This window comes from Colossoma macropomum, unplaced genomic scaffold, assembly GCF_904425465.1.
Source record: "Colossoma macropomum unplaced genomic scaffold, Colossoma_macropomum, whole genome shotgun sequence".
Taxonomy (NCBI): domain Eukaryota; kingdom Metazoa; phylum Chordata; class Actinopteri; order Characiformes; family Serrasalmidae; genus Colossoma; species Colossoma macropomum.
The window spans coordinates 1,439,742-1,452,733 of record NW_023495386.1 but is presented as its reverse complement, the minus strand read 5'-3'; the positions used below and the strand labels follow the sequence as shown (position 1 = coordinate 1,452,733).

The window sequence follows — 12,992 nt, the reverse complement described above, 5'->3', positions numbered from 1 at the left end:
TTATTGTGTTCTGGCTCCTGTAGCTGTGCGTTTTCACTGGTCAAGGGCATCTGAGCCTGTTAATTGCTTTTCAGGGGCTGAACGTGAGCTGAATGTGTGTGAGAGAGAGAGAGACAAAGAGAGGATACAAAAGAGTGAAATAAATGAATATGAAATCTGCATAAATGCAGTGTAACCTTTGTCTAGCACATTTTAACTGCCATAAATGGTAGATTTTGTGTCTGTTTATCTCTATTCTGAGTGGCATTGGCTGGTGTGTGTGTGTGTGTGTGTGTGTGTGCGTGTGTGTGTGTGTTTAATGTTACCTAAAGCTCTTTCAGCTGACCTCATGTTAAATATAGCCTGGTCTCTCATGAATGTTTTATTCTTCAGATGTTCCTTCATCAATCCATGAGGGGTGTGGGACATGTATATCTGTGTGTGTGATGATGTGTGTTTTTTTTTAAGCTCCTCCCTCTCTCTCTCTCTCTCTCTCTCTCTCTCTCTCTCACACTCTCGTGTGTAAGCGAGGGGGGTCAGTGATATGCCATGCTTCTTGATCCATTATTTACAATTCAATGATCTATTAAATATATACCACATTCTAAAAAGGTCAGATGGTGCAGCTGTCCATCCATATATGCAGATTAAATATACTAAATTTCTAAATAAAGTAGTTTGACCTAATTGTATGTCTTTAAACATAATAATAATAATAATAATAATAATAATAATAATAGTAGTAATAATAATAACATAACAACAACAATAATAGTAGTAATAATAATAACATAACAACAACAATAATAATAATAATAATAATAATAATAATAATTAACTTTATTAACTATAACTTTTTGCAAAACATTTGTCCATAAACTCTGATTTCCTCAAATGTCATGCAGCACAACCAGCAACATAGGACTTTTATTCTGGAATTCTTTTAAGAAAAAGTGGGGGCAGGGTATTTGACCCCAAGAAGACCCCAAGTGGCCTTCACAGTGCAGTGCCAAGGTCATAAACCTTTGTCATTGTCTTTTTTAATCGTGTTTAGGGTAGTTCTGTTCACCAGGTTCCCAGAAAATGTGTTTTTATAATAATACTTGTAACCTAAATTACAAAGGACAAAGACTAGTTCATAGGTCAATGGCAAATACATTTTCTAAAATGACCATTTTTTAAAAAATCTTTTGAAAAAGGATTTTTTACATTTGCTTATATACAGCCCCATTTCCAAAAAAGTTGGGACGCTGAGCAGAATGTAAATAAAATAGAATGCAATGATACGCAAATCATGTAAACCATATTTTTTTAAAGGAAAATACTACAAAGACAACATATCAGATGTTGAAACTGAGAAATGTTATTATTTTTTGAAAAATATATGCCCATTTTGAATTTGATGCCGACAGCGAGTTCCAAAAAAGTTGGGACGGGGACATGTTAACCACTCTGGATCTCCTTTGTTGTATTTTTCATTTCATAATGCAGCAGATGTTATCAGTGGAGGACAGGTCTGGACTGCAGGCAGACCAGTTTAGCAACGTTTAATACAGAGCCATACTGTTGTAATACATGAAGAATGTGATTTGGCATTGTCTTGCTGAAATAAGCAAGGCCTTCCCTGAAAAAGACGTTGCCTGGATGGCAGCATATGTTGCCAAAACATGTATATATTGTTCAGCATTAATGGTGCCTTCACAGATGTGCCAGTCACCCATGCAATGTGCACTAATGCACCCCTATACCATCATGAATACTGGCTTGTGAACTGTGCAGTGATAACGAGCTGAGTGGTCTTTAGCCAGGAGGACACAGTGTCCATGATTTCCAAAAAAAAAATTCAAATGTTGATTTGTCAGGCCACAGAACACTTTTCCACTTCCCTCAGTCCATTTTAAATGAGCTCGGGCCCAAAGAAGATGGCAGCATTTCTGGATCCTGTTTATATGTGGTTTATTTTTTGTGTTTTAGAGTTTTAACTTGCATTTGTGGATGTAGTGATGAACTATGTTCACAGACCATGGTTTTCATAAGTGTTTCTGAGTGATTTCCACTACAGAATCATGCCTTTTTTTTAATGCAGTGCTGCCTGAGGGCCCAAAGATCATGGTCAGCAAATACTTGTTTTTGGCTTTGTCCCTTGCATACAGAGGTTTCTGCAGATTCTCTGAATCTTTTAATGTTAATGTTTTTAATGTTATTATGTACCGTTCTTTGCTATTTTATGTTGAGAAACGTTATTCTTGAATTGTTGCACTATTTGATCGTGCAGAGTGGTGAACCCCTCCTCATCTTTACTTCTGAAAGACTCAGCCTCTTTGAGATGATCTTTTTATATCCAATAAGGCTACTGACCTGTTGTTAATCAACCACCAGGTGTTTTTTAAGCATTACACAACATTACCAGCCTTTTGTTGCCCCGTCCCAACTTTTTTGGTACGTGTTGTTGGCATCAGATTCTGAATGGGCATATATTTTTCCAAAAAACTATAACATTTCTAAGTTTCAATGTCTGATATGTTGTCTTTGTACTATTTTCAATTAAATACAGGGTGTAAATGATTTGTACATCATTGCATTTTGTTTTTATTTACATTTTGCACAGCATCCCAACTTTTTTGGAAATGGGGTTATATTTGCATGTGTATCTATGTGCATGTTATATCTTAAATGTAGTTAGTGTTATCAAAGCTTTCAGTTTACTGTTTCTGTTATTAAAACTGTACTGGTCTGGTTGCACCACTTGGCTTTTTGGTTGTGCCACCTGACTTTTCTGATAAATTTCAAATTAAACAATTAAAGTGTCTACTTAGACACTCATAGAAACCTTTGTCCATAAGCTTATGGCTACGTTAAGTTTCTGCCTACGTTTTTTTTTCAAATAAATAAATGTTATTGTAATAATTACACATTCTAACCATGATTCAAAAATATTTTTTTTCCAAAATTTGTGAAATGACTACAGACCTGGGCATTACTTGACCATGAAGGTAAAATAAAAGTTTGTTTTTTGGTTGTGCTGCCTGACATTTGAGGAAGTAAGAACTTGCAGATAAAAGTTTTTCAGTGAGTACTTTTAAAGTTGCCTTATTTTGCAAACTATTTCATTTAGAATTTTATATAACTAAATTACCTTTTTTGATAGTTTACTTAATCAACAAATATGGTTGGATGTTTGCACTACCTGACATTTTTAGAATTTTCAAGGCAAAAAGTAATTAAAATGAAATTTATACAGGTGCACTGAAAATTGTTTAACATAAAAGAGGTATTGTTGGGTAATTTGTTATGTCATGTATTTATTAAATTATTTTTTAGGAAAATAATTGACTCAAAAAATGCATATCATATCAGTGACCCGTGTACACATTTGCAGTAGTTGTAATTTACTTTAATATTATGTTGTAATACTTTTTAATTATTGTGGGATTGCACCAACTGATGTTTTCTGGGTGATACAATTGATCCTGATGCTAAAACAGTTCTTCAAATATAGGATAAATTCTTGCAGATATAAAAATGCATATCACATCCTTTTTAAGAAGAATTTTTAAATTATTATTTTGAAACCCCTGCTTGTCATTGACCTAGAGAATATTCAGCTCATTGAGCTGTGCAGATTCCTTCTTCTTGTAAATTGATGGTGTTGTTCAAAAACTGTACACCTGAAGGCCACAACACAAAAACCAGCAGCTAAATTCCTGTAAGTGATAGAGGCTGATAGAGTTATGAGGAACACATGCAGGCAGTTATTTCTGCCACTGGGTCTGCACCAGCTTCTCAAGCCAGAGGCCTCTGTAAAATAATAAAATGAATAAAATAACCTATGCTTTAATGACTTACTGCTTTTACAAAACTTTGTGTGGGTACGGTGTTGCGTTATGTGGATATGAGGTGAATACGGTGTTGGGTAATACTGGGATACGAGAGGATGGTCAGAGTGGGGGTAGTATTTCGTCCCTGTGCAGTTCTCTAGTCTGCAGAGAGGAGACAACAGTTTGTTCTGTGTTTGGTCTGTATGGACCTTTTTGGTCCATTGTGCATGTCCACACATCTAATAAACCGCACTTAAAGAGCATTTGTGAAGGGATGCATTTTAAACCATACCTGCCAAGTGTGAACATGCTATAAATCTTAAGTATCATTTTTCCACACATTTCACTTTTTCAGCATTTATTCTTTAAATTAAAATTCCTCATACTTCATTGCTTATTACTAGTCTTCAGAATTCTCTCTCTCTCTCTCTCTCTCTCTCCTCTCTCTCTCTCCTCTCTCTCTCTCTCTCAGGACTGGAGGAGAGGAGAACCCTGCAGCTCTAGCTGAAAGCTGTTTTCGGGAGTTGCTCGGTCGTGCTGCCTATGGCAACATGAACAATGCTGTTCGTCCAGTACTGGTGTAAGTACATTTTTATGGTCACACATCTGTTGTATGAGACCACTGCTGCCAGAGCCTTTGCAGGGACATTAGAGATATTGCTGTGTCAAAGCAGGACCAGATGTTTCTACAGCAGGGGTGCCCAATCCTGGTCGAGTGTTTTGTAGAGAATTTTAGTTTAGTCTCATTATTAGCTGAAGTCATTGCATTATACCAAGTAAACCCTGACTAAAAACCTGTCAGGTTCAAAACAGCTTAAAATAACAAGCCTTTCACTATAGAAAAAAAACCTTCAGTTTGAAGGACAGATCTGTTCCCAGTAAATACAGTCTTTAAAGCAAAGAGGCAAACCTTAGAAAGCATTGTTAGTCACATGGGGAGGATGTGCCTAAACTGGGTGCTACTCAGTTTATGTTTTTGAAATATTTGTAAATATCTGAGAATACTACCTCCAGTCTCCAAAGTTCTCTTGAGCAAACTCATAGCTTGTATATATTGGAGTATATGCATTGTATATGTTGGAGTTTTGACCATGGTGCCACCATAGATACAAATTGAGAGAAGGAAAGTTTGAATGGGTCACTCACTGTCTCTTTGGCAGAGTAATACTGATTCAGCCACTTAGCAAGTGTAGTATTTATCACTCTCCAATACTTAGCAAAGCTATTTGCTTGTAGCCTTGATTTTCTTGTAACAGTATCAGCCACAGCTATGGTAACAGCTTTCTCATTTGAGTTTGGGAAATGAGAGTAAGAGCCAATTTTCATGTGAACTCAATAACCAGCATGACTAACTAGCTTCTCCATTCACTCAGTTTAAACATTCGCTTACTCTTTCCATCAAAAGTAGGTTTGTGTGAATTTGGGGGAAAGAAGGGGAGGTAAATTCATCAGTGTTACATTGACATATATATGAGACAGATGTATTTATAGAAAAAAATTGACAGAAATCACTGATCAGGAACAGCATTTATTAAAATATGTCTTGGTTCAACGTTTCTACACAGTATTTTCAATTGAAAAGATGCAATTTTGTAATTCAGCAAGATTGAAATAACAGGTGTGGGACATTAATAAAATTGGCATTTTGACCCAAAATATGCTTCATAAATTACATTATACAGCAGTTATTTCATCATCACAGTCTGTTCTGTTCTTAGAAGCGGTACAGCGTCAACTCTGTCATTCCAGTGAGCACCCGTTGCTAAGTAACAACTGCTTTGCAGCCACCCATCATTAGTACATACAAAAACAGAAAATAAATACAATAAATAACTTTTATACGAAGAACTTCTTTCAGAACAAGTTATGAAGAAGAGTCTGACAGCAGACCTTATCATATTTTGAACCTGTTGTTGCCCATGAGCAAGATTTTTGGCCTGTAGCTGTGACAGCAAATCAATTAAACAAACAGAAATTAGTCAGAAATGAACAGAACACAATTAAGCAAACAAAGTGAGCTGTGAAACGTTTTACAGACTGACTAGAACACATTCAGGTTAGTCTGGTAAGCAAGTCTTAGAAAAGATGAGCTTGAACCTTACCTGCATTATGTTTAAAAATGTATAAAAAACATATCCAAAAATCAACTGCTGTTGCGTAAAAAAGCTTGTAGTTGCGTGAACACCCATAAACATGTGCATTGGTCTTGTGACTAATGATTGGAGAAGTCTTTGGTCTCTGTGTTCATGCTCCAGTGAAAATTCAAGCCTAAAATCACAGATATACAAGTATCTCATTGTTTTTAGGAGACAGGTCTCCTCAGAGCTAGGTGTACAAGATGAAAATATAATGCTGATTTCTGATAACCAATAATATCAGTCACAGACTAAAATAGTGTAAATATTGTAGCTTTGTGGGAGGAGCTACACAAATTCTTTGCAGTTTTGGCTTCTGTTAATTATCTTCTTGTTTTTTAATTTTTAATTAGGTTTGGTATTTTAACCTTGATGGTGTCTTGTATTCAGATTCAACAGTTCAGCCCATATTGCTGTTATATAGTTAAAGAGGGGATGACACACATTGGACTCAAAAGTGCCACACCCAAGGTTCTGTCCTACTGTGATCTTCTCATCAGGTGATCATGGGCTCGAGTCCTGGCGATACCTCAACCAAATAAAGTTGGTGACTATTCGCTGAAATATATACAATATTTTTACAGATTCCAATACTAGGTCAGTATTGACCAGTGTTATCAGCCGACCAATGTATTGGTCAGGCTTAGTGATTTGAACATCCTGTCAATTATTAGCTCTCCTAAATCCCACCCTGAAACTGAATCCAGACGTTACCGATGAAACTCATGGCTGCTTGGGCTTGTCAAGACGACATGGCTGGTGGCTCGAAAAGCTTGCAGCATGTGGGTGAGGAAGATTACATAGGCAGTAGTAGATTGAACCTCAGAATAAATCGAGCATGACTTTGAAACCCTCACCTGAAGGCACACTCATACTGAACAGAAGTGACTCGCATGCATTTTTAGGCGTATTGTAGGGTGTGTAGTTGGCCTGAAAACATAAACAACTCAACACCACCCAGTCAGTCACACGCACTCAGTGGCCAGAAGCTACAGATTTTGCAGAGAGTTGACCTCTGTGCTCTGCTTTCTTAATACATCTCAGTCTCAAACACACACACACAGAAACAGGAGAGTAAGAGGCGCTGTGGTGTGTTATCAGCTTGTCTGTGTGATGAAGTCTTTGAGAGGCAGCAGCTGTGTGAACTCCTCCAGGAGGCAGGCTACTTATGAGAGGATTTTTCACCCACTGCAGGCAGACAGCGAGCTGAAAGATTGAACTTGGAGCAGAAATGTCCGCTGGTGTCTCTAGTTTTCAGTTTTTACACATTGTCTTTAAGGCTGGCCTGAACAGCATTTTGCTGGCTTCAAGTACTGGTATTTCCAAACGAGGACTTGAATCCTCATTTTTAAAATAAAGTTTAAAAATGATATTTACATTTCAATTTACATTATGTGTTCATAACTTTAAGCACATTTCTTACTTCATTTCAGAATAGTTGCATGCAAAGTTTGGGCACCATGGTCAAATTTGTTGATTTTGAAGTGAAAATAAGTACATATACAGATAAGTAATAAATGATCATATACAGAGAACACTTCTGCACATTTTGTTGCACACTGTTTGTTTAGTGAAAATACATCCTAAAATGTGGCCTGTTAAATTTACACATTCTATGTTTTGTATTTTATTGTTTTCCAATATTTTAACTTCAGCAAATTAACAGAAATTGTAATGGAGGCGGCAACAATGTATTAGCAGTCAGACTGAAGGCCAGCTGTTTGCGCGCTGTGTTGCTATGACAGAATCACCAATTGATGCCCTCTCATTGAAATACAGCTTTAAAGTCATGTATATCACTTGTTTTGTTTGGCTAGTTCGCCGTTTTTTTTAATCATGGAAAGCAGCACAGAGGCCGACACACAGGCCAAGTTGAGCTCAGTCAATGCTGTGTTTAGCTCAGTCACAGCCGGGTTGAGTTCAGTCATGCAACGGACCAACCACAGCCTAAAGAGTCGCTGACTAGAAGGGCTAAAGTTAACTTCACCCCTACGGCAGACTTATCTGCCTGAGAGTGTGCCAGTGTTCTCCTCTTTCAGCACTTCAGAACTCACTACAGCAAAGAAGTATGATGATGGGTGGGGCAAGTTTGAAACTGTTAACAAACAGGTTTATGGTTCTTGTGGAGAAAAGAGTAGATCAAATCAAACTGAGACTTACTCATAAAATTCTTAGTAAATGTGTTCTGAACTACGTATTTAAGAATCTCCATAATTATGCAACTAGAGGTAGTGCAATGAATTTCATGCCTTTAATTTAATAGCTCAACTGGTAAAAAATACACTTTTAATATATCAGTACAGTTTTGTGGTATAAACTTCAAATTTATCTGAAACAAATACTAGTGCAAAGTAGTTTCAAATATGCTTTTAAGAAATGACTGATAAATTTGTAATATTGTCATTGTGTCTTTTTTAGCATTTTTTTATTCAGCGTTTGGCCTGCCTCATCTTAACATTTTTTTAAGGACCACATTGGAAAGCCAGTGGCTTTGTGTTTGTTTTGTTTTATTTTTTAACTTCAGCATTTTTTAAAGCTTGTAAGGTCTGTATGTATGAAATCTTATATGTCTTTTATGTAACTGTCAAATAAATTTATGTATTTATCTACCTGAGCTCACCGGTTTTAGCGTTGCCCTCAGACAGAAGTGCCACTATGCTTACATATTTGATTGCTTCAAACTTGTTGTGCCTCCATTGCATCGAGCATTTTTCTTACCATCTAATAATTTAATATGCTCCATGCGTGCATCTGCACTCTTTTAGCCTAAATGGAAAGTGTGAAAAAGACGTAAGTAGATAACTGAATACCAAAGTCAGGCACGAATACTTGACTGGTCGAATTATTTGAGCCAGCGCTAGCTGTCTTACATTCTGTTTGCACTTGCATAGCACTAAGAAACTGTTCCCCTAATTCTGTTTTCTGAGCATACATATGCACCTCTGTAGAATGTTTGTTAGGAAAGAACTTCATTTACTGCTGTCTCTTCATCACTGAACTTAAATTTTCTCTTTTTTATCCCGAGCTTGCTGACAGCTCCTATCTCACTGCAGCTTTTAAAGCCTGCGCCTCATACATATAACAGTTAGAAAATGGGTCTATGTGCAGTCAGAGACAATATGAAGGAGGAGACATGTCGCTGGTTGGGCTCAGTTGTGGAGATTTGCACCAACATTGCAGCCAGAACAACCTGCAAAAGCACTTGTTTTTTGCTTTATTGAGCCAAATGCTGCAAAATATTTGAGATATTTGTCAAATTTTACCATTGATTTCAAATATGTTTTTGAAACAGAAATTTGGCCTTTCTCCTTTCAAAGAGATAGTTGGCTGGTATTGTATGTCTGAAAACAACTGCCCAGCAGCATTGCCAAGGTGGCTGCCAAGTGGTCAGACTTTCTGTAATGATTTTGGTGCAGTTCACATGATCTACAGCCTTAGTAAATCATGTGTTAACCTCAGACACATTTTAAGCATGTTTTGCAGCCTCATCCAAGGCTAGGTTCTGTGTAGGGTATAGGGAGGTGCATGGGTACTCAAGTACTCTGTTAACCATTCGAGGTGCCTGTATTTGAGTACTGAAATCACATGGCTAGGCAGAGAGTGCATGTCCTGTTCTGGCAAGGCTTTATCACTAACTAGGCTAAATACACCAGCTGTTAGCTAGGTCCAGAGATAGTGAAATTAGATTTCTCTGGCAGGCTAAGCATATCGTCCACCTGTAAAAAGATGACAATTCCTCATCAACATCCAACATGCTGTACCATTTTGCTCTGTTAGGTCATTAGCTCATTTGATGACGTAGCCTCCATTATTCACACAGCATGAAAAGCAGCTCATTTTCCTTGTATATTTTTAATCATAATGCATATTATCAAATATATTCCTCACTTTTGTGTAACACCATTGCTGTCACTTAACCAAGTAACCCTGCAGCCATACATTAATGTCACTTTCTCCCTTTTTTTCCTTCCCTGTAGTTAACTGTTCATTGACTGTCCATTTAAGGCACAAAAAGTTCAGATAATGCTGGTAATATTAGCTGATATAATTTAATGTAGCCAAAAAAGAAACAGACAGTTGTTTTATTTTAACAAAGCTGTACTGACAGTGCAGCCTGAATTGCTGTAATAGAAGTTAGCAGGTGGTGACTGCAAATTTAGCAGTCTCTATAAAAATTTGCTCATGAGCACAAAACCAGTAAATCCTAAGAATGGAATATTTTTCACATCGGAGATGGCTGTATATTATGACATAAAACAGACCACTAGTTATCACTACTTTTTTGGTGAATAAATCCACGAGAGGTGGATCAGGTGATGTTATTCACCATCTCGTATCTCGGTTGGGCCTTAGTTCTGTGTGCTACAGTACTGTGCCAAAGATAGAGACTACCGTTCATTTTATTGACTGGAGTGTAATTTCCAAAACCAGCCATTAGTTAGAAGTTATTTATTTCTCAGGAGATATTTATATCTAAGGAGATTTGATGTAAGATAACTTGATGAAGTAAGGGAAAGTCAAAGGAAAGTAAGGGAAAAAAACATGAATTTATCTTGCTTAAGATCTGAAAGAAATCCACAGGTGTTTTTGTTCAAACTTCCTCCTTGATTGAGCATTTGCAAATCAAACAAAGAATCTGCTGCTGTTCTCAGATCAATGAGCTGGACACCCACACTGTCAGAAAAAAGGTACTCTAGGTGCATTTTAGTCCTGCAAGGTGCAGTGTAAATGTATCCCTTATGGTACAAAACTGTCCTAAAGGAGTTTTAAAGGTGCACAACATTGACTTTCACAAAGAAAATGTACATACTATACATAGTTACATGTATAATGTACATATAGTTAAGGAACATGAAGATATTAAAATACTTGAATGGTACCACCCCAGTGAGTGCTTAGCGCATAGCCCAGACCTTAACATCACTAAATGTGCTTGAGATTCCTTGGATGATAAGAAGCAGAAAATGCAACCAAATTCTAAGACTGAACTTTGGAGGTGTGAAAAAATATCCCTGCAGATTTCTTTTAAAAAACTGAACACAGGTCTGCCGTACAAAAAAAACAAAACAATGGAAGCTGTAATCAAGGCAAAGCGTGGACAAACTGAATCCTGATGAAAAATGTGAAATCATATTTAGTTCTTGAGGCTTCTGTGTCATTTTCTTTTGAATATATTTTCTGCATTTTTTCCTGCCACAGAAAAACAAAGAACTTGTCCTTAAAAGCTTTTGACTAGAAACAAAATAAATGAAGGGTGGTATCTGACTTTTGCACAGTACTGTATATGTAAAGTTTACTGTGGCCATGAGATTATAGACTTTGTTCTAGTCTCTGTGTGACCTAGCAGACCCTTTCTCCATCAGGGCTTTGTTAGAGCTTGGCTCTGACAGATGCAGGGAGACTAATGCGCTATGTTTGTGCTCTCAGGGCTCGCTAATGAGACGCTTTTGTCTTGTCTCAGTCATCGGCCAATTAGGGCCAAGCTGGATGAGTGTGAGAGCAGAATATCAAAGCATCACATTCAGGCGTTGTGTCGTGGGTATTACACACACATACACACTCCTCCTGTGTTCAAGAGTTATATCCTGCCTCTTTCTATGGTATTTGTGGGTGTATTGATTAGTTAACATCTTCACATTGTCAGGTAGGTGTCTGCATGTGAAAAGGCCTTCTTTAATTTTAGTGCAGCTGGAGTGTTTGAGCCTTTGTGTAAGTGTGGGTGTGTGTTGGAGGGTGGAGGTTTTGAAGTGTGCGAAAAGAAAAGGGGTTTAAGCTTTAGGGGAGAGATATGTGTCTCTGATATGAAATAAAGCTGTTGCTTGTGGTTGAGAGAGAGACAGACAGAGACAGGTTTAGAAGGAGAGATTGGGGAGGCATTCTTCCAGGCATTCTAAAAATAGCTCTGACCGAAGGGGGGGGGGCAGATTGACGTCACCATGGTGACTACAGGCAGGCAAGAGGGAAGGAGAGAGAAAAAAAAGAGAGAATGATGCCTTGGAAAAGAGTAAAGTAAGAAAAGAAAAGGGTGAGGAAAAGTACAAGATGAAAAATGAAGCATAAAATACCAGGAGAGAGGATTATGGGAAGTGTAGTTGTAAGTTCAACAAATAAAAGGACACATTTTGTCTATTACCATTCCAATACTGGTACCATTACAGCTTAGTGTCAAAGTACACTAAGCTGTAATTTGACTTTAAGCAATTTAGATTGATATTTTAGTGTTTTAAAACCAGCGATGCATTGATATGAGAACTGTAGGTTGAAGCTGATATTTGATATTTTCACATCATCGCTGTCAGGACAAAACCTTTTATATAAATTTTTGACATAATTTGAAATCGCCAGCTGCCCTTTACGTTGTGTCAAAATTTCATGATGAATGAACATAAAAATGCTCCAGAATGTCTTGGAATAAATAAATTCTCCATTAACTTACATTGAAAGTTAAGGTCATTTTTTTCTTCTCCTATAAAGGTATCATTTTGAAGATACAGGGTTTCATTCTGGCACTGATGATGTATGTCTGCATTTATGAAATTTAGACTTCAACTAGCACAAGATGTGCACAAGTACTCAACCGTTTGAGGTGCTGGTGTTTGAATACTAAAATCGCTGTTTGGGTACTCATTATCATAGGAAAATGAAGAAAATATAGAGAATAATTAAATGAAACAGCGCTTTTATATGCTTTAACAGGACTATAAAAGTCAGCTTTGCTTGTGTCGTGAGTAAGCATATTACATTTTGCCACTACGAAACACGAGTGCCTGAATGTGAGCACAACTCGTTAAGGATGTGAGTGAGAAGATGCTGCTTTATTGCTAACTAGGCTACTGTATTGACTACTGTAGCTGATGTTAGCGAGCTCCAGAAACAGTGGAACTGTATTTCTCTGACAAAGTAGCATGTTGGCACATGCGGAGAGAAAACCTTGTGTGAGATCAGCATCCTGTGTTCATCTAAAGAGGCAGCCTCCATTACTGAACTACCGATTCTTTTAGCTTTTTATGAAAAATAAAATGTTTTCAAATGTCTTCCTCTGCTTGCTGGTAAATCTTTG

General features: G+C 37.2%; 1 protein-coding gene across 1 annotated transcript in view; it reads left to right on the top strand.

Annotated features, from left to right (window-relative positions):
• The window catches only part of efr3a (EFR3 homolog A (S. cerevisiae)), an 87,181-nt gene that overhangs the window by 42,320 nt on the left and 31,869 nt on the right, over nucleotides 1-12,992 (top strand). The window contains exon 8 of the mRNA XM_036562446.1: nucleotides 4,270-4,377. Within this exon, the coding sequence (XP_036418339.1) occupies nucleotides 4,270-4,377 (108 nt within the window). The remainder of the gene's footprint in view (nucleotides 1-4,269; nucleotides 4,378-12,992) is intronic.